The sequence below is a fragment of the Musa acuminata genome, chromosome BXJ2-2, assembly GCF_036884655.1.
Source record: "Musa acuminata AAA Group cultivar baxijiao chromosome BXJ2-2, Cavendish_Baxijiao_AAA, whole genome shotgun sequence".
NCBI classification, from domain to species: Eukaryota; Viridiplantae; Streptophyta; class Magnoliopsida; order Zingiberales; family Musaceae; genus Musa; species Musa acuminata.
The window spans coordinates 30,303,190-30,324,289 of NC_088339.1; the positions used below are offsets into that span (position 1 = coordinate 30,303,190).

Here is a 21,100-nt window from a genome sequence, read left to right on the forward strand (position 1 = left end):
TCTCACTAAAGCATGGCATCACCAGGAAACCGCATGCAGGCTGATGTCACTTCCATTAGCTTGGCATCGTTTTTGGATCAAAAATACGTTGAAAACTCCTAAACAGTCAGTTCATCTTTTGTGTGCTTTTCTCGGTGACTGCAATGATTGTTTGAAGCGTTACATGATAATGAAAGATCTCCACCCAAGAATACTAAGAACTCTAGCAGAGTTGTCTGGAACAAACTGTTAGGAAGAGACACAGTTGCAAGGTTCCATTTCCACCAGCCCATGGGCTACTCTGATCCACTTAGCCAATTGTCTGCATTTTAGTGTGCAAAAATCGTCTCTTTTCCTGCATCAATTACCAGCACTATTTAGGCTGGAACTTTGATTTTGATGGGAAGCAAAAAAGCACTCTCTGTATTCTTCCTTGTGTTGCTTTGCCCTGACCGGCATGAGAATAAGTAGATCCATGAACTTTATTCGTATGGAAATAATTGGTGATTCTACTGCTTCCTGGTTCATTCCAATTCCAGTCCTCTTATCTGTCTAGCATTGATGCTCGATTTTACTATGTTGTCGACTGAGCCCTTACATTTCGATGTAATGTTTGAACTTTATATGAATCAACGACCCAAGTCATGAATGTGTTTCTTGATGGAAATTTAATGATGCCAACCAAAAGGATTAATAAATGAAAATGGCTGTATCATGATCTATCTGGTACTTTGAACAGTAAGCTGTATATAATATTCCGATTCCCGTTCTGATGATGAACCAAATGCAGTTTTGATTTCTCACTACAGAGTGAGAAATTCAACTCTCTAAGAGTTGCTTGCATGACCTAATGTTTTCTTTCATGAGTTATGATAAGAGTTGATGCTCGAGTTTAAGTTAATATATCAGTTTGCTGCATGTCTCTAATACAATGAAAGATTATAATTGACAGTCCTAGATTGGTTTGATTGCCGAACGGAACGTGACGATGTTGTCATGTTCATGCAGCGCCGACGGTCGATCCACAGCACGGAAAGCATTAAAAGCTCAATAGCAAATTAGATCTTTGCATCCATAAAATACAACAACATGAAGGATGACACCGATCTCCTTTTGGTGTCGAGGGATGTGGATGTTTAACCATTAATCTTCAGTTGCTTTCTGAAACAAAACTCCTCTAAGAAATTTGGAAGATCCAAAGCTCATCTCATTCATCTAGCTGTAGAATTAATTCATAAATGTTGATCATGTCGAAATCTGTTGATGCTTGTAATCAACCTATCCCTACAAAGAATCTTGTGTGCGTCTTCTTATTCTATTTCTTCAGCAATCAAACTCTCCGTATCCTCCTCCACTGCTCTTGTCCATTCGAGATGGATGCTGGAAGCCATGGTCGAACATGTCATGGCTTCTCGGAGACTTTCTCGAAAGCGATGCAGCTTCCTTGGAAACCAGTTCCTGATCTCGCTGCGTCCTGCGTTCAAGCACCCGGTTTTGCTGTTGCATCACATGATGATACAGTGCAAGAGCGGCATCTTTTTGACGCTGCAGCGCCGACCTAGCACGATTCCGACGCCTGGGTTTTACAGAGGCCGCCGTGGTTTTAGCCTCGGCCTCTGCTCTTCAACCAGAGTACACTATTCGAGTACTCTGAATGAGATTATATTATTGTTAAATAGGAAGTAAAAAAAAAAAACTCAGATTAAATTATTGTCGAAGGTTATTGAATTCATCAACTAATTTATAGGAAAATAATTATGTGCACTTATAGATTTTGTAATTACATTTTCCTTTTCGGTTATGTTTTTGGCTGGGAAGCTTTCACGAGGCCGAAGAAAGAGATGCTATTTCTCTGGAACGTCAAAGCAGGGAGAAGCCATCGACCGCTGTTTTTGAAGCAGCGGTCAAAACGAGGCCGCTTGCCGAACCACGCGTTGACCATATGTTGACCAAAACACATTTCGTCGACTCCCGTGTTGGCACGTGCAGACTCTGGAAGCTCGGGGCTCTCGTGCTTGACATGGACCAGCTTGGCACGTGCATGTATGATGAATCGATGGCAGTTACGTGGTTTCAGTCAAATATGACGGCTAGTTTCAGTATACCTCCCGTTCTACAGGAGTCCAAAACCCGCCAACTTCGCAAACTGTCCAAGGATCATATAAAGGGTGGCTTGTAAATTCACTTTAAAATGGTCCACGTGTCTCGGTCAGCTATAAATGTTGGAAGTAATTTAAATTATGTTTTTTTTAAAAAAATTTAATCATCTTTTAAATAATTCACTTCCAAAATATTATTGTTCCTGAAAAAATAAGTAGTGACTTGGGAGGGATCTTTTACTAGGGTTCATATTCTTTTATTTTTGTTTAGGAAAAGATTACAAGAAAAAGAAAACAAAATTTCACATTTAAACTTCCCATTAAAACAGTAGAACATCACAGTGGCATTATCGTTATATGATCCGAATCCAAGACCTAATTCCACCGCCTTGTTGTGCTCCGCTTGTGCCACTTCTTTCGTGTGTTCTTCCCCATCGCAATCGAACGAGCGTCAAAATCTTAACCCACAGAAAGGGAAATAAAATGGAAGAAGGGAAGAGAAGAAGCGCACAAAGAGAGGCAAACAAGAGAGAGAGGTAATTGACTTCCCCTATCGATCTCTTCCTCCTTCCTTATAAATATGACGCCTCCCGTAAGATATCTCCCCAAACACGAACAACATCAGCACCTTTTCCTACTATCATTCGTACTCGATCTATTTCTTCTTCTTCTTTTTTTGACCTCATTCTCGCTCCATTCATTTCGATCTGCATGGGGTCGTTGCCTGATGTTCCGATCGTGCACAACATTCCAGTTGAATCGAGCGGCGGGCACCGGAAACCCAACCACCTCAATCTCCGCACGTCGTTCTCGTCGGCGAGCAACGGGAGAGTCCCGAGGGTGCGGTCGGACCGCCGGAGGATGGGCTCGGAGGGGAAGACGGCGCCGCCCAAGGTCGTCTGCGGGGACGCGGGCTACGTTCTCGAGGACGTTCCCCACCTCGCCGATTACTTGCGCCATCTGCCTGTGAGTTCCCTTTCGCTTTGCTTCCTTCGTGGTATTGTTTGATCTATTTTCCCCCCTTCTTCTTTGGATTGGAGAATTTTTTGGAAGTTGGTGTCTTTTTCTCTGTTTTTGCGCCTTTATCTGGCTTTGTTACTCATTTGTTGCTCGATGAGCCTGCTGCAAATCGATTTCTGGTTTTCTGGCTCAAAGTTCATATCTTAAGCGCTCTTTATTGTTCCTACTGGCTTTTCTTTGTCGGATACTATTCGGTTTTGATGTGGTCATGCCATAGTATCAGTGTTTCAGCTGCTACTTTAGTGCCTGCATTGTCTTATATTAAAAGGCTTTGTGCATTTTCCGCGCTTTATATCTCAGAGACTATTCTATTTCTGCAAGAGATAACGAATCTTTTCTTTCGTCCATCGACTTTAAGGCTGATACTTGTAATTTATTTTCGTAGACTTATCCAAATCCGCTGCAGAATAATCCGGCATACTCAGTCGTCAAGTAATTTCCTTTTCGTTTCCTTTTAGTCTGCCTTCTGCCCTCATTGGCACATTCCAAAGTCACCACACTGCTGCTATTTGTGGTTGCAGGCAGTATTTTGTGAATGCAGACGATACGGTGGCACAGAAGGTGATATGTCAGATTAGTAGCTGTAATCTTTGAATTTGAAAATTGTGATTTTCAGATATCTCGTGCTGCATTAAAGAGAATTTTGGCACTGATTATAGTTTGATTCTTGAGATTTAGTTACCTAATTTCCCTCTCCCTCTCTTTTCTAAATATAGATTGTGGTTCACAAGGACAGCCCAAGAGGGACACATTTTCGACGTGCTGGGCCTCGTCAAAGGGTAGGGTCTCCTGCATGTTATCTTTTAGCAATTGTCAAAAATCATCTAAACTGATTTTTATTTTTATTTTTCCAGGTGTACTTCGAATCAGATGAGGTGCATGCTTGCATTGTAACATGTGGAGGTTTGTGCCCTGGGCTTAACACGGTGATCAGAGAAATAGTCTGTGGCTTATATGACATGTATGGTGTCCGCAAAATTATTGGGATAGACGTGAGTGTTTCCCTATTGAATTCTATTACTGAATGGTTTCATTTTGTTGACTAGGACTTGGTGTAATTTGTGGGTTCTAGCTTATGTAGCTTTTGTTCTTTTAATGAATCACAAATTACTAACCCATACCATTTCTGAAATCATGTCATGTTAGATACTTAATACTTGGAAACTGAAATTGTCTAAACTCTAGGATGACTGGGGTTGCATGACTACCAAGATCCATTTTGAATAGTTAACTATCTGACACAAGAACATTAGGTTCAGTCAATGGTCATTTTGGTTAGATATTGATCTTTACATTAAATCTTCTCCTCTTAATCATAACTCTTTAACCTTGATAAATGTTTTTCTTTCTGTCAACTAATTTAGTTGGTGGCATCTATAGGGTGGATATAGAGGCTTTTATTCCTGCAACACCATTGACTTGACACCCAAGAGTGTCAATGATATTCACAAACGAGGAGGTACGATTCTTGGCACATCAAGAGGTGGTCATGACACTTCAAAGATAGTTGACAGTATCGAGGATCGTGGTGTTAATCAGGTTAGCAAGATAACATGTACAATCTTTATGTTTTCTTTTTTTTTTTAAATCACAAACCAATATCCATAGATTAGGAAGTTACTTCTTTTACAACAGTATCAACTGATTATAACTCTTATTTTTTATTATGCTAGGTCTACATAATTGGAGGTGATGGAACACAAAAGGGTGCATCTGTAATATTTGAGGTAATTATGAGAGTACATTTACTTCGAATCCTTCAGTTCCTAAAGGTCTTTAAAATTTCATCTATTATTATTGTGAAAAATAAAGAGTTGTTTTTATTTTGGCTCATTCTCTCATATTCCATTTTCAGGAAATTCAAAGACGTGGCCTCAAGGTTGCTGTTGCTGGGATCCCAAAAACCATAGACAATGACATTGTGGTACTTTCCTCTCCCTATTTTCTTCACATTCATTTTTCATGTCAACTTTTGCTTTATTGATATTTATGTATTAACCATTTTTCCCGTTGTGACCACTTAATCAGGTAATCGACAAATCCTTTGGTTTTGACACTGCTGTTGAAGAGGCCCAACGGGCAATAAATGCTGCACATGTCGAAGCAGAAAGTGTTGAGAATGGTATAGGTGTTGTGAAGCTAATGGGTCGCAATAGCGGTTAGTTGTAGCCCTTAACTATCCTTGTGAAATCATGCAAGCATGTGTAGATTAGATTCAAAAGAGCTAATGACTATATATACATAAAATTGATTTCAAGCATTAGTAAGAATTACAATATCTGACTTTGCATGTTGCATGTTCCTATGCAACTAAATAAATTTTTGGGTAACATTATCAGACTAATTTGCTGGTTTTGAATCTCTTTTAAGTTGTTGAGGCATTACCAATTGTGTGTACCTTGATTCTGACTCACTTTTGCTTCAAAATCTTAATCGATGCTTGTAAGAGACGAGACTGGTCCCATGAATGAGTTAAAAGTAGTAAGACATGATTGTTGTCGTGGTACAGACGTTCGAGTTGCCTCACTTTAGGCTGAGTGGGATCTACATGGTGTTTTAATCTCTTTGCGTGTAACTTTCTTCAGGTCTTGTACTCTCTTTTGTTTTATCTATATTTTTTGGCTTTTATGTATTCTGCTTATTGTTATGTCAATTGTTCAAACATTTACTAATGTGTTGTATGATCTAATAATCTATGATGTATTAGCAGAAAATGTTCACCTTGATGTGAAATTTTAGTAGTTAATTTAGCACAATGATCTGGTAGCTTGTATACATATCTAGGTTTAGTGCATGTGATGTATATGGAATTTGTTGGAAGGTTTCATAATACTTGCTTACAAAGATGTGTAAGCCTCTGATCAATTCTTAGAACAGTCATATCATTGTTAAATTTCTCAATTGCAAGGAAGCTGCATCTAATTATTACTGTTGGAGCACTATCTTTTATAGTTGCTGATTCTGAACTATGATTGAGAGGCAATTATGGAACTAATAGTTGCATTACTAAATACATCTCTGTAGACTATCATCTCCACTAATGATCATTCAACTAATTTGATGATGCAGGATTCATTTCTATGTATGCTACTCTTGCAAGCAGAGATGTGGTATGAACTTTAATCTGTTTGTCAACTGCGCAACAATTGTCTGAGATGTTTCATTTTTCCTTGTGTATCAAGGTTAACATCTTCTTTTTCCTAAGAAGGTGTATAATTCTACTTTTTGTCCCCAGGATTGTTGCTTGATTCCTGAGTCACCTTTCCATATGGAAGGGAAGGGTGGACTTTTGGCATTCATTGAAAGGCGACTTAAAGAGAATGGCCATATGGTAATCGTTGTCGCTGAGGGTGCAGGACAAGAGTTGATCACTGAAAGTATGCGATCCGTGGAGCATCAAGATGCTTCTGGAAATAAGCTACTTCTTGATGTTGGGCTGTGGCTGTCACATAAGATAAAGGTATCTTTTCTTATTCTGACTTCTAATAACAAGATCTCCTTAATAGTAGAGGAGTAGTATGTCTAAGGGAACGTAATTGACACTGCCGGCCACTTTAGCATAGGGTTATCACAATTTGCAAAGTCATTAATCAATGTCTTTTCTACATGAGAAGGCTATCTTCATGCTCACAATCCATTTCAACGATAAATAAGTGAATAGTTCTTTGAGAACTCTTTTTGAGCTGGAAATAATTGAATAGTCCTCCGACTACTCATTTTGACCTTGTGTGTACTGCAGGATCACTTTGCAAGAAACCAAAAGATGTCTATAAATCTCAAATATATAGGTATGTAGCATAGCAGAATTCTTTCACTGGATCTGACTCGCTTCAAGTATGATTCAATGTGAATTCATGTTTATATTGCAGACCCTACGTACATGATTCGTGCAGTTCCCAGCAATGCATCTGACAACGTCTACTGCACTTTGTTGGCCCATAGCGCATTGCATGGCACCATGGCAGGATATACTGGTTTCACTGTTGGTCCTGTTAATGGTAGACATGCTTATATACCATTTCACGTGAGTAGCATCTTTTCTTTTGCTTTTTTTTTTTGTGTGTAGATGTTCTACGTAATTGGCATTAATTGGGTCGACTTCGATTTCAATGTTGGGAATGCTGAAGCTCTTTTCTGATTATAGCACTTTGTCCCACAATTTTCTGTTTCTTGGTTATGCAGAGGATTACAGAGAAACAGAATAAGGTTGTGATAACTGATAGGATGTGGGCAAGGCTTCTTTCTTCGACTAACCAACCCAGTTTTATTAGCCAAAAGGACATTGAGGATGCCAAGAAGGAAGATGAACCACCAACACAGTTATTGGACAAAGAGAATAATCATGGAGTAGGGGTTGATTTCGACACCTCGGCTAATTAAGAACACCAGCTGAGACTAGTGCTCTTAAAATCTTCAGGCTATATTTGTCTAAATTGAGGATTAGATGCTTCTTGAAAGCATGCTTGTGCTTGAGCTATGTATATTGGTGGATCTGATCGGATATGGACTACCCGTTAATTTTCCGGGAATCAATTTGGCTGTAATTTTTCTGTTTCGTAAGTTAAAGTATCAATTGTTTTGAACAAAAGAAAATAAGTTACTGTTGTGAAAGATGAAGTTTACGAGCATTTCAGTATTCAAATAAGATGAAGTTTACAAGCATTTATTTACTCGTTATGGGAATATACATTTCAAAGTTGGAGGGCCTTTCAATTCGAAGCATCTTTGAACTTTATCCCATAACTTAAAAGAAATTATATTTCTTTCCTGATTCCTTACCTCCACCAATTAGAATCGCGAAACCATCTTGGAATTGAAGTGATTGGCTTTTAAGACATGGCATAAGTAATTTTATTGTTTGATTCGATCCCTACTCTAAACCATAATATGCATTCTTATTAAAATCGATCTAACTAAACTGAAATCACAATCGATTGTTGAAGTTTTCAATTTCGGGCATTTATTTTTCTATTCATATTAAACCTAAATCAATTTAATAGATGTCTCAATTAAAGCTAGGGTAATTTTTCCAAATATAAACCTTTTATTTTTAATTTTTCCTAGTTGCCACCCTCATTTTTTATTTATTTTGATAGAGTATCCCTTATTTCTAAAAAAAAATAAAATTATCCTTAGCCTCCATACTATTGCACTTAGTCATGAGTCCCTACATACTCTCTACCCGTTCAATTACTTATTGCTCGCGTGTTTTTATTATCGTCCTCACTTGCAATCGTCCACTTAGTGCTAGAGTTCAATCAAGTTCACCGCCCTTATCATTGTTCGCTTAACGAAGCGAAGGCTCTTGGGGGCCTATTACGTGATAAATCACATTTGGTCTAATTATGTATATATTTGTCAGGCATTGTACAATGACAAAGTGATAATGAGGGTTGGGCATGGGGAGTGGACCAAAGGCCAAGGCCGAAGCCGACTCCCTCTACAACCAATAGTTTCACTGGTGTTCGCCATGGCGTCAACGACAACAATCATAAGAACTTGTGTCGAACCCACGAGGATGACAATGAAGGTGAGGGTGTATGGGTGACAACAACGATGATGACATGCAGATGAGAACGACAACGAGGATAGAGGCGCGCAAGGAGATAGAGGAGGAGGAGAAGATGATCGACAAGGGTGATGGAGGAAGAGGAGAGAGGAGTGACAAGATGGAGGTCACAAGGCAAAGGTTAAGGGTAATTTCATCTTTTTAGGAGATAAAAAAATACTATATGAAAATAAATATTTATATATATAAATAAGAATTTGCCATTAAAATTAAGTGAGTCGAACTATAATGGGAGAAAAAAGAACCGCAGCTATTCATCTGTTGTTGGGTTAGATTGGAGGGAAGAAGAGATACGGCCCACTCGTACCTGTTTCAGTACTGGGGTTCATGTAAACCGAGACAAAAGTGACTATAACAGGACCAACAACGCCATCACCCTCCTCTCCCGTTGGGCCCCGCACTAAACGCTACATGGAGCCCGCTGTCGTTAGGCCCTAACTCTCGGGTGACGACCACATCCCCACCGTTGATGTGGACGATAACGACTCCACGACGGACGGCCACAGATTTATTAGAGCCGGTAACAAAGAATTAGGACGCTCTTAATTCTTCTTCCTTACCTTAAAAAGACCGGTGGGTGCGACGTCAGGGACGCCGGTCCCACGCTTTAACCACGTGAAAAGACGCGAGACTTGAGTCGCACTGCTGCTGCTGCTTCTGCCGCATCATGAAAAGGGCGTAGCAGAAGTTAATGCACGGCTTCCTTCTCTCTTGCGTTTGCGGAAGACAGCAAAGCGAGCAAAGGGCTTTGCGGGTCCCCCAACTCTGTTGCCCTCCTCCGAGGGTGCTGCTGGACTACGACCAAGAAAAATTCGAATATCTTCATTAAATGATTTTTCTATTTGATTACCCAATTATTATTATAAATTCCAACAACTTAACAATGCCAACCACCTGCAACCACTCCTGACATATACTTCAACAAACATATATATATATATATATGTACAACAGTGAGATTGACGGGAGATGACATCGATAATTACAGGTTCAACATTGAAATAACAAGACGGAATAAGATTAGAAGAAGAAAGGTAGTAGCATAGACTCAGTGATAACGAAGCTTGAAATCAATCGGAGCTACAAATTTCCACAGCCGCTCTAATCCATCTTCAGGTGTGTTTACCGATCACTTCACCTTCACCTTGTTTTCCTCCATCAGAATCCCCAAAACAGGCCACCGTTTTCTATGTACAAAGACACCACATCTCTCCGCCTTCGTTGTTTCTTCTGACGTCACTATTTATGGCCGTCCATGAAATCCACAGATTACTTCACCAACTCCGACACCCACCCGACGTCGGGCGCCGGCATCGGCGGAGCCGCCTCCGCCCTCTTCGCCACGCAGCACTCTTTGCTCAGCTTCTCAAAGATCTTCGCCCTCAGGGCCCTCCCGGACTCCACTCTCTCCACTGGCTCTTCCCCCTCCGCCGAACCACCGCCCATGTCATCTAACCACGCGAGTCCGCCAACGCACGTCCCCGGCGTCGTTGGGATCGATGGCAGACCGCACAGATCGGCCCTGAACCCGGTTCCGGTTCCTCTTGGCGATCCGAACAGGGTGCTACCGAGTTGGAAGCCCCAAGAACTCGGCGCGGACTTCGCCTTGCTGAGCTGCAGCTGCCGCATCGAGGCCACGATCTCGTTGGGGGATGTTCCCAACGACCACGACGCCCGCCCGAGCGCCGCGGTGCTCGGCGACATCGGTGGGGAGTTCGAGGGCGAGGATATCGGCGGAGACATCAATGTGGAGGTTGGCGAGGAGGACATCAGGTGCTTTGAAATGTAAGACTCCATCGCCTGCTGGAGCAGCGGCGAGCCATCGTACGACTCCACCGTAGCCGATGCGTTGGTTGGCGTCTGCTGCTGCTGCGGGAGGACACGGAGCTGGTCAGGTGTGTGGGCGAAGAAGCAGACGCGGCGGCGGCAGGCGGTGCCATCCTTGCATGGCTGCGTCCGGTAGCGCGCGGGATGGAGCCAGCACTCGAACACCCCGTGGGCGAACTCGCAGGCGTCGCCGCGCTTGCAGCCGCCCTTGCGGAAGTCCGGACAGGCCGCGCCGGAGTAGTGGTACTTCCTGGGATCCCGGCGCCGAGCCTTCTCGCCGGGGTGAGCGAAGGGGCACTCTGTCCAGTCGTGGGAGCGCCCGCGCGCGCATCGGCGCACCTTGAACTCGTACATCCGGAACTCGTCCGACGAGTACACATCCACGGCGGAGGCCGGCTCCTCCACGTCCTCTTCCTCCGCTCCCGTCTCCTCGCCCTTGCACGAAAGCTGCCTCTGCAACGCTGTGAAGGTGGATTCCTCGAAAGGAAACTCTTGGCCACCAACACCCCCGCCGCCAGCAGCGGCGGTGAGGTGATAGTCAGTCCCCGCCGCCATATTCTCGAAGGGCAATGACCACGGCGGGACGTGGACCGTGGGATAGCGAAGCTGCCCTCCGTCTCCGCCCGTCGTCGTCGTCATCATCATCATCATCGTCTCTCTCTCTCTCACACTACCAACCGTCTCTTTTGCCTACCTATTTGGGCGCAGGGCGAGATATCGGTGAGGGGGGAGGCGGTGATTATAAACTACTAGGGTGACCCTGGTTAAGGATCCATAACTGTGGTTCAGTTAAGCTACGTAACCGTGACCCACGACGCCAAAAGTAACGGCGTTCGAAGGACGAAGGCGGTGCAGAGCAAGGTATAAAGCTCCGAGTGGTTCCGGACGCAAACGGCGGGAGAGTGAGCGGTTAGCGGAGAAGCGGTTTAATGGTGGTGGTGGGACACGTGGAGGCAGCAGGAGGCTGTGTCAGGCCCGTACCAGTCTTTGGGCCCCAATCCCTTCGAACTCACCAGATTTATTTTCTAGTGTCATTATTATTACTGTTTTACTTCGACTCGTAGGTTCACACTTGGTGCGGACTTCCGACCCCAACGAAGGCGCCACATCGATCGAGTCATGTCGAGTCGTTGCTTCGCTGTAGTGTCGTCGTTAATGTCGGTGCTCGCTGATATCGCCTAAGGAGCACGGTTAAAGAAGGTGGAGCCATTAATACGCTGTACGATTTAGGTAACGACGGTGGTGCCCCGGGTGCCTATTAGCCAAATCCCGTCACCGCGAGCTGCAGAATATTTTTATGTCTCCATACGGATGTGGCCAAGTCATTTACTCCAGCAGCACCCATGACTCGATACCACGAGTGACGAGACCGGTGCTGTGGGCCCAGTAGTTCCTGATACAGTATTTTACCCTCCTGTAGGTGACGAAATGTTTGTTTATTTCATGGCGAAACATGATGCGATCGACGGCATTCATGCACGCAGATTATGATGGACCATGGTAAGGAGCGCGCTGCCCGAATATAGAACAAGCAGCGAAACAAAACACTGCCACGAGACACTTCGCTTTAAAGCGAGGTGGAGGAGGAATCAATGCGGGACGTACGGCGTCGTGCCACGCGGCACGCCCATCACGAGGGATCAAAGGACAGGCAGCCGGAAGCGACGCGCAGGGCCACGCCGTGCCGCCACGTGGTCGACGATGCCACGCCTACCGGCCTCGCGATCCCCGTCCAAGGCTGCATCCTCTCATTATCGTGCCCCCACCCACGGGCTCGTCGATGAGGTTCTCTCTCTCTCTCTCTCTCTCTCTCTCTCCGAGTCGAGTTTGGAGGTTACCCGGAACACGAAGGATGGCGTTTTAGGCGTGCCAGCTTTTTACGTACGCCGCACACTTTGCTTCGCCTAGGATGCGACCTTTATCCCTTCCGTAGGCCGGTAGACCGCAAGTCATTTCGCTTTTGGTGGGTCAGCCGTGGGTCCCGTCGCGTTGTCTCCAATCGCAAGGTAGGAAGGCCAGATGGGTGAACCACGGGCGGGGTGGAGAAAACGGCGGTGAGGGTTGCTGTAGAGTAACCGAAGAGTGACGGCACTCGTTAGGAAGGATCCGCGGGCGCTGTCAGCCGTTGGTGACGCGGTCGGGTCACCGTAGTCAATGTCGTTGACTAACCCTGTAGCATTTGCGGTGCCGAGAACCGTAGGCTAACGTATCAGAGATCAGGAATAATATGAGGTCCCACTTGATATAATTAACATGCAGAAGAAGAGTTGAAGTATCTGGGACTAGCTTAGTCCAGCCACATAAAGAAGAATGTAGGCTATTCTAGCAAGACATTTATTCCAAGGTTTATAAACTTTATAGGGTGAATACATGTATGGATGTGATTTGGGTAAGCACCAAGACATGTAATGTCAAGCCTACCTTCCAACTAATGGAAACTTTGCTGAAGATACTACAAATATAATGTCGAGCCTCGTATCTTCTGCTACAATCTACGTAAACAGTTTCCTGTTGTCCTGTGTACTGGTAGCTGGCACACAGGCCCAACCTTCCTTTCTGACGACCGAAGAACATGCCATATTATCGTGTGATGAGGGGAGAGAGATGGACAAGGGAAGGTGGCGAACTGTGTACTGGGATAAGACATGGAGACTTGTCCTCCCACGAGTTGATGCATCGAGATAATGTATTGTATGATGTATATAAACAATCTTTTCTCTGATGGCTACAGTACCTGTAACGTAATATAGTGTTGTGTGGAATGGAAGGTGGCAGTAAAAAAACATTATACAAGTAAAAAACAAATAGCACTTGTAGTGCAACTTTATGCTGTGCTCGATGGGGTTTGATTTTGTCCCGAAAGTATAAGATTATCCATGTGAATTCTTAAGAAGAGGAGTCTGAGGGATTGAGGTCAGTCATGGGTCGGATCTCAAGGTTCCGTTGTGTCTTCATGGTCGACCCGATGTGAGACTCGATCGATCTTGTATGTGGTGTGCTTCTATAAGATCAATCTCATATGTCGAGAGAAAAAAATTTTGACTTGATGAGTGAATTGTAATGATATTAAAATTTTGATCTCAATGAAAGTTTGACATTTATACCTACATAAGCAATCCGAAGGTATGTGAGTCATTAATATTCATCATTATCTTGTTTAGCATGACCATGCGAGCAACCAACTCGTATGTTCCCAATGGTGTTGATTGACTCGTCTAGACCTCTATTGTGTAACGTCGATCGATCGGTATGGTCTCAAGTGATACGGAGTCGATCATGTGTAATTTGCTAAGTCAGCGTCACTCCTTACGAGACACATGTCGAGTCATTTCACGTCGATTCTTTGGTAACCGTCAATTGTCACTTTGACTGGTGCATAAATATTCCTTATATGTTAAAAAAAAATTGATTGGAGAATGTATAGTAGGATAATTTAATCTATTGTATTGTATATGTTTGGATTATATATTGGGATATAATCGGGAATTCATATGATCAAATATTATTTTTTATATATGTATGATCATAGAAAAATTTATAAAACTAGCAAAATAAAAAAAATAAAAAGTTTATGGAAACAAAAAAGGGAATGAGAAAAATCTCATCTTAGCAAAGAATAAACATTAAATTTCTCTTACAATTCCGACAGTGTTTTTCCTCAAATGGTGGTATTTTCTTGTTGCTCTTGTTAGTGAATTCCTGTCCATTTCATCTTAGTTTGTTTTGCAGGTAGAGTTCTATGAGAAGCCGACTGTTGTTAATGAGCAACCTCAGGTTGGTGAGCTCGAAGAAATCTACATAGGCTGTTCTTCATGCTCAGTAGCATTCAAGTGGTAGATTGCATTAATTTGACGGTGCTCTTTTCTTGCTGCAGGAGACTCAATGACCTGTGTTAAGATAGTTTCTCAGGAAGTCAACCTATCGAAGTTACTTCATGCGAGCGATTTTGCAAGGTTGTGATATGCTTGCTATTCGATAAGAAATCATCGGAAACGTTGGACATTGTAATAACTATACTCGGATAAAAGAAATAATTATTTGAAATAGTAACTACACTCCCTCAATGTGGCACTTCTAATATAACATGTCCAGCAAGAATAAGTTTGAATAAACGTAGAGGTGGTGGATGTAATACTACTTTATCGCTCATAAAAAAAGTTAGAATATCTATCTTAGATTTCCATTAACCTTATATTTTCTTTTCTTTCTTTCTTTCTTTTTGTGTCTGTTTGTTGCTGTTAACGTGTGGCATTCCCAGTGCAGCTGAGAAGCCGACAGAGAGCTATCTTCGGAAAGATTTCCGGTAAGTACAACACACAAAACATTACCAATTCTTTGTGGGCCGGCCCAATTTATTCTTCTCCTGCGCGGCCACAATCTCTCTCTCTCTCTCTCTCTCTTGTCGGTGGGAGATGAAACCCTCCTACGCCTCCCACGCGCCGCCCAACAACTCTTCGGCTGCGGTCGCGATGCACCCGCCGCCACCGGCCGCCGCAGGAGCGGTCGTCGAGGCCCCCGGCTTCCCCCAGCCCTACTACCTTCACCCTCACTCCCACCACCACCACCAGCAGCCACACCCGGCGCATCCGCCTGCTCCGCCGGTGGTCTACTCCAAGCCAGAGCAGCAACGGATCAAGACTCTCTTCGTCTCCGGCCTCCCGGACGACGTCAAACCCCGCGAGATTCACAACCTCTTCCGCCGCCGCCCTGGGTTCGACTCTTGCCAGCTCGAGTACACCGGTCGCGGAGATCAGGTCGCTGCTTTCGCCCCTTTTTTTGTCTGGGGTTTTGATGCTTCCAGGGTTTTTGGTGTTCGATCTCCGTATTTTGTTGTTTGAAGAGTCCAATCTAGTGAAGTTTGTTCGGCTAACAGTGAGTATCCTTGATTTTTGTATATTGAACAATGACACGCACCTTTTTGGGCTGACACAGACAAAACTCCGTAGATGTTGCTTGTGTTATAGTTACTCTTTCGCGATCTTTTGTCCTATGTTGATCTGATATAATTATTATTTTTTCAATTACAGGTTGTTGCCTTCGCCACTTTTTTCAATCATCAATCAGCAATAGCGGCAATGAGCTCCTTAGATGTGAGATTTTGCTTCATTTATTCATTTCCGAAATATTATAACTTATTCCTTTTACTGTCAAATTTCCTTTAGATGTGGAAATGCTTCAATGCACTTTGAGTGCGAATTCAATATTGTTTCTCCTTCTTTGATATTTAGCTCTTAGAATTTTTTTTTTTAAATTGGGATATGTAATTGTTGACGTACTTGTAGATTTTGGTTTCAAAAGTGCTTTTCTGACCAACTCAATAGTAGTAGAGCAACTTCTTGACAAATTTTAACAATAAAACCAATGACAATGGTTGTGGTAGTGAAGGATGTGGTGGTGGCAGCTATAGTGGAGATTGAAACAGTAAAGGTGGCTAGTGATAGTGGTAATAGCATTGGTGGTGATGAAGATGGTGAGATAATGGTAATTGTTGGAGTAGCAGTAATAATATTGGTTGTTAATAGTGGTAGTGGTGGTGGTAATTTCGATGTCAGTGGATCACAATAACTGATGGTGGTGGTGGTGTCAAATGGAAGCAATGGCAGCAGCGATAATGGTTGAGGCTGTTGACAATGATGGTAGCAGAGGTGGCGATCATGGTGATGACAGCCATGGTGGCCACAGTAGTAGCTATCATGACAATGGTGGTAATACAATGATGACAATAACATTAGTTTCTATGCTAATGGCAGTAGTGATGGTTGTAATAGTGGTGTTGGCGGTGACGATGCCGGTAATAATGATGATAATTGATTGTTATTAGTGGAAGTGACGGTACTGGTAGTAGCGATGACAAGGGTAGTTTTGACCATAAATAGTGGTGGTAGTGGTAGATGACAATGACAGTACTAACTGTGATGTTGGTGGTGGCAGCATTGTCGTGATGGTGACTGAAGCAGTGGCCGTGGTGATGGTGTTGCTGCTGCTGATGAGACGATAGTGGTGACAGTGATAATTTCTACAGTGGGAAGTTCAATAATCAAATGAGAGGGTGTTTATATTTATATAAAACATGGGCAAACTCTGTTCTGCTTGGAAATTGTAATTAGCAGGTGCTAACAGCTTAAAACTCCTTTTTTGCAAGATTTTTTGCTGAAATATTTATTTTTTTATCTCTGGCTTGGATGGTGCATCTGCTCTCTGATATGAGGTACAACACACTGATACTGATAACCTTGGTCCGCATCATTTTCTATACCCTGAATGAATCAGAAACAAAAAATCATGAGAAATTGAAAAGCTAAAATTAAATAATCTAAAGTAGATTGATGACACTTAAATCTGTCCTATGTGAGTCTTGATTCATCTAATCCTAGTAACTAGCAACTACAAAATATCGGGGAAAATAAATCTTCTTTTATTTTTCTTGTTTTCCTTCAATGTCACATGAGTTGGTGTGCCAAGGCGATAAAGTGTTAATCACCTGATTTCACTGAGCCCCACAAAGAAGCATATGACAAGGAGGGATAATAGCAGTGCCAACTGGACTTAGCCAACCCTCAAAATTAAATAAGGATAATGCACTATTATGTTAACAATGGCCAATAGTACTTCAGACAATTGCATACATGTTTTTGGAATGATCTTTGATCAGTTTTAGGTGCTCAATCTAATCTATAGTAATTTAAAAGCCACCTAAAAGAATCTTAGATTCCATACACACACAAAGGCATAGTTATATTTGTAATTTTCCTTTTCTTGATGAAGTATATCTGATAAACTTATGGAATGTGTTCGACAGACAACTAAACATGTACTTATTTACTTCGGATATTTTGGCCATCCATTTCTGGATGGTGGGGCCTTATCAGTGGAGAAAAATGTCTCTGTAACTATTCAAATATTGAAAAATCTAATGAATAACTTGATAATCTCTAACAGATAACAGCCGTTTATGTACACAACTTGATGGCATTTTGGAACTTTATTAGTTTATCCTTGTGTCTCTGGATCCTAATCTCCTAACAGGCAACAACTTTAATGTCTATGTGTCAGTGCATATCTTGATGAAACTCTCCAACAGGCTGTAATTGCACTTTGCATATAAGTTGGCCTATCCGAAGTCTGAACTTAAATATATAGTACTTGTTAAATTAGAGCAAACAAACAGCTACAACTGTGGCTATGTTACTCCCATCTATTGCATTTATCATCTTAGGGTCTTTATTCTGATTCTTTATGATGTATCTTTTTTAGGGGGTTGTTTTTGATCCTGAAATTGGAGCTACCCTGCATATCGAGTTGGCCAGATCAAATTCTCGAAAGCGCTCACGGGGTATGTAGAATTATTCTTTATTAATGCAAATGAGAAATGTTGTCAGTAGAAAATGATTTTGTTATTAGTTCAGGCATTGACTATTTGTGAATAGTATATATCCTGAGCAGATTGTTCATCAGATAATATGGTTGTTTGTTGATATAGGAGTTGGTGCCTACACGGTAATTGACAAACGGGTTAAAGTTACAAATGATGATCAGGAGTTATTTAGTGATGATGGTAATGAAATGTTTAATTGCTTGAAGTCAGGATTATGTCTCCTTTGATCCATTAATGAAATACTATATTGTTGTCATAGATCTCTTTCTCTGTTCCCATTTTATAAGTTTACTGTTATTTTTGTTCTCATCACTTCAGCTTCCACATAAATTTTACTGAGGATTTGCATGCTACATTTCACCATAAGACACTAACACCATGTGTTGATTCTCCAACTCACTTGCACATGTTTTTGACACATTTGCACGTCAGGAGATGGTGGATCTGATGAACCATCAGGCACAGATAATGATAATCCCAGCAACAAGGATGCTTTAGCTGCAGTAAAGAGGTCAAAATGCACTTCAAATGCACATGGTTACTTATGTTAGAATGTATTTACTATTATCGTGATTTTTTTTTGGTTTAGATCATCCCAGATATATGACTGCTTTAATATAAACTAGCAGATTGTTAGGTTTGGTTTAATTTTCTATTAGTTTAACTTTGTTTATTTCTATTGAAAGCAGTGAGGGGACCATTGTTATACCTGATGGTGCTGATGGTACATTCAATGTAAGTTATCACACTAAGCTTAGATCTTATTTCAATATTCGTTTCAAGTACATCTTTTGGTACCAGGTCTATTCCCAATATTATCAGTCTGGTAATAGCAGACCGGAAGTCCTTTTTGTACACTTGTATAATGTGAGTTTCTTACTAGAATGGTATCAGATCAAGAAAAGATTTATGGTTATTTTTGGGTTCTCTTACATTGAAAATTTCCATATGATCTGGTATGTGTCATATTTCTATATTTCCATATTGTCCCTGGATTTCCAGTACAATAACTCTTATCTTTCTTTGTCATCTTTTAGTGAAGATAGAACTTATAGATTTAGCACATTGTTAGTGTCTGGAGAAAATCACTGGCTGTTGGTTAGGATGATTAATTTTGCTTATTCTTTTTCTTCCAAAAGAAAAACACTATGTTAAGAAAGAAAACTATTACATCCTAAGCCCTGCTCATCAGAGCTCAAAAAGGAGGATAGAGAAGGGGGCCAGTTGTCCCTTCACAAAACCTCTATCCTATTAGATTTGGCATGATTATTTAACCAATGAGCACACCGATTAGCTTCTCTACGAATGTGAATCACCTTCCAAGCCTGAAGCTTGCTTAAAAAAACAAAAAGGTTACTAATTAGGTTGGTAAAGCTCCATGGTGGTTTGTCCTCTTGATCAAGGACTTGTACAATTTGGAGAGCGTCAGTTTCAATCTCCACAGACAAGAATCCCTCATCGATTAATTTTGCTTGTCAATCCAGAATAGTAATGAAGTGATTTCATATCTGTCACCTCATTTGGAAAGATCACTTTGGCTGATAGACAAAGAACTTATTCATGTTATCTTGCTATCTGGTGTGTCATGCTTTTTATTCCTGCAATTAACTGTTACATGTGTGTATTCATTTTGGGCATTCTGAAAGTTGACATACATGGTCATTCTCATGCTGCAGGATCACTCAGATATTCCACCCTGTTCTACGTTGTTCATTGCAAATCTGGGTCCTACTTGCACTGAAGAAGAACTAAAGCAAGTCTTGTCTAAGTAAGTTTTGATGCTTCCTACAGCTTCTGAGTGAACAATTGCTTTGTTTTTCTCTTTGTTTGACTGGATTGCATCAATAGTTTGTCTTAATTTTGGTTATCTGTCTAGATACTCTGGCTTCCATATGCTTAAGATGCGGGGAAGAGGTGGAATGCCTGTTGCTTTTGCTGATTTTAAGGTACCTATGCTGTTTGTTATATTGCATCTGTTTGACTTGTAGAATGTGTTGCTTCTTTTAAATTGTCATGTTTCAAGTTAATGGTTCACTTGGACCATTTGTTTTCAGACCTTTGTGGGAACTCCCATTGTGTTCTTAATAAGAATTATTCTAGTTTTGCTTGGAAAGAGATATTCTAACTAGATAATGACAGTCAGTATTGTATATTTGCTTGAAGCATTAGGGGGTTGCTGATGTATATATTTGCTTTAATTGTTAGTGTCAAACCACATCCAAATGACTATAAAATAGTTTCTCTCAAGCTTTGATACTTTTGAATATATCTTACCATAAGTCTCCTCTGACAAAGAGAAAGCTTTGTTGCAGGACACTGAATCATCAACCGCTGCGATGAATGGTCTTCAGGGCATTTTGCTGGAATCATCGGACCGTGGTGGTGTGCATGTAGAGTATCCTCTGTTCTTAAATATCGCATCTGTAGTAGTATAAATCCTTCATATGCTCACAACGTTTCCTGAATCCATGTTTTGAGTTCTCTCTCACAGAGAGTTTGCTTCTCCATGAATCCCTTGGCTGACAACCAGCATAATCTAGGTTTTTCCAAGGTTCTTACACTTGCCATCGCAAGCTCCTAAGTATCTTAATCTGTAGCATTTCTCATCTTGGTTTGCTTCTCTCGGATGAAGCTTTCACCATTGTTTGTACTTGCTAAGAATTTCCTTAAGTTTTTCAGATATGCGAGGTCGAAAATGAGAAAAAGTTAGTAGTGCCATTGAAGAGCCAACTTTCATCTCTGCACTGAGCTGGTTTTATTGTCAAGATTCGAGTAAACTGGTGTGCCTTGCAGTACATACATGGCTTATTCCCTGATGATCTCAATGTTTTAGGTAAACATTTAGCTTATAATTGTGTGTTCTAACTTGTAAACTATCCGCCGGCCTTACTGTATCCAAATAACGAAGACGATCATTCAATATTAGCCGAATTATTCCACTGGTTTCTGCCTGCTACCTTTTGATATTTCCTCTTTCCATTCTTGCACAACTCTAAAATAGTCCTGAATTATGATGTTGTGCTGGTGAAATTTCTTAGGTTAATGAATGATGATATGGAAGCTTATTGGTCAGTCTTTCCTCGTCCTACTTGCAAGATGCAGTAAATATCGTCTGGATTCACTGCAGAAAATTCAATTGTTTAACGTATATGCTGAAACTTAAAACGACAAGCAAATGCCTCATCTTCCACGTCCAGACGTCCATCTACATCAATTTCTGATGTCTTCGCT

General features: G+C 41.6%; 3 protein-coding genes across 5 annotated transcripts; 2 read left to right on the forward strand and 1 right to left on the reverse strand.

Moving 5' to 3' along the window:
• Positions 1-2,493: 2,493 nt before the first annotated feature.
• Positions 2,494-7,768, forward strand: LOC135583884 (ATP-dependent 6-phosphofructokinase 6-like). Of its 2 annotated transcripts, XM_065096655.1 has the most exons (15): positions 2,494-2,614; positions 2,833-3,044; positions 3,484-3,530; positions 3,620-3,659; positions 3,815-3,877; positions 3,953-4,090; positions 4,479-4,637; positions 4,772-4,825; positions 4,954-5,022; positions 5,127-5,256; positions 6,168-6,208; positions 6,334-6,558; positions 6,838-6,886; positions 6,968-7,122; positions 7,281-7,768. In XM_065096655.1, exons 2-15 carry the CDS (start codon positions 2,940-2,942, stop codon positions 7,476-7,478), a joined length of 1,473 nt encoding a protein of 490 aa, XP_064952727.1. In that variant the 5' UTR covers positions 2,494-2,614; positions 2,833-2,939; the 3' UTR covers positions 7,479-7,768. The 2 variants fall into 2 exon arrangements, with proteins under 2 accessions (XP_064952727.1, XP_064952726.1); XM_065096654.1 differs by lacking the exon at positions 2,494-2,614 and having other exon boundaries at positions 2,643-3,044.
• A 1,813-nt stretch (positions 7,769-9,581) lies between these two features.
• Positions 9,582-11,217, reverse strand: LOC135605989 (zinc finger CCCH domain-containing protein 2-like). Its single transcript, XM_065096657.1, has one exon. It carries the CDS (start codon positions 11,143-11,145, stop codon positions 9,937-9,939), a length of 1,209 nt encoding a protein of 402 aa, XP_064952729.1. The 5' UTR covers positions 11,146-11,217; the 3' UTR covers positions 9,582-9,936.
• Positions 11,218-14,862: 3,645 nt separating this feature from the next.
• On the forward strand, positions 14,863-20,808 carry LOC103975361 (U1 small nuclear ribonucleoprotein A). 2 transcript variants are annotated; one of them, XM_009390306.3, is made up of 10 exons: positions 14,863-15,248; positions 15,522-15,584; positions 17,749-17,827; positions 17,975-18,049; positions 18,305-18,380; positions 18,559-18,604; positions 19,546-19,637; positions 19,746-19,815; positions 20,182-20,264; positions 20,549-20,808. In XM_009390306.3, exons 1-10 carry the CDS (start codon positions 14,907-14,909, stop codon positions 20,577-20,579), a joined length of 957 nt encoding a protein of 318 aa, XP_009388581.2. In that variant the 5' UTR covers positions 14,863-14,906; the 3' UTR covers positions 20,580-20,808. The 2 variants fall into 2 exon arrangements, with proteins under 2 accessions (XP_009388581.2, XP_009388580.2); XM_009390305.3 differs by having other exon boundaries at positions 14,865-15,248; positions 18,302-18,380.
• The last annotated feature ends 292 nt before the right edge of the window (positions 20,809-21,100 follow it).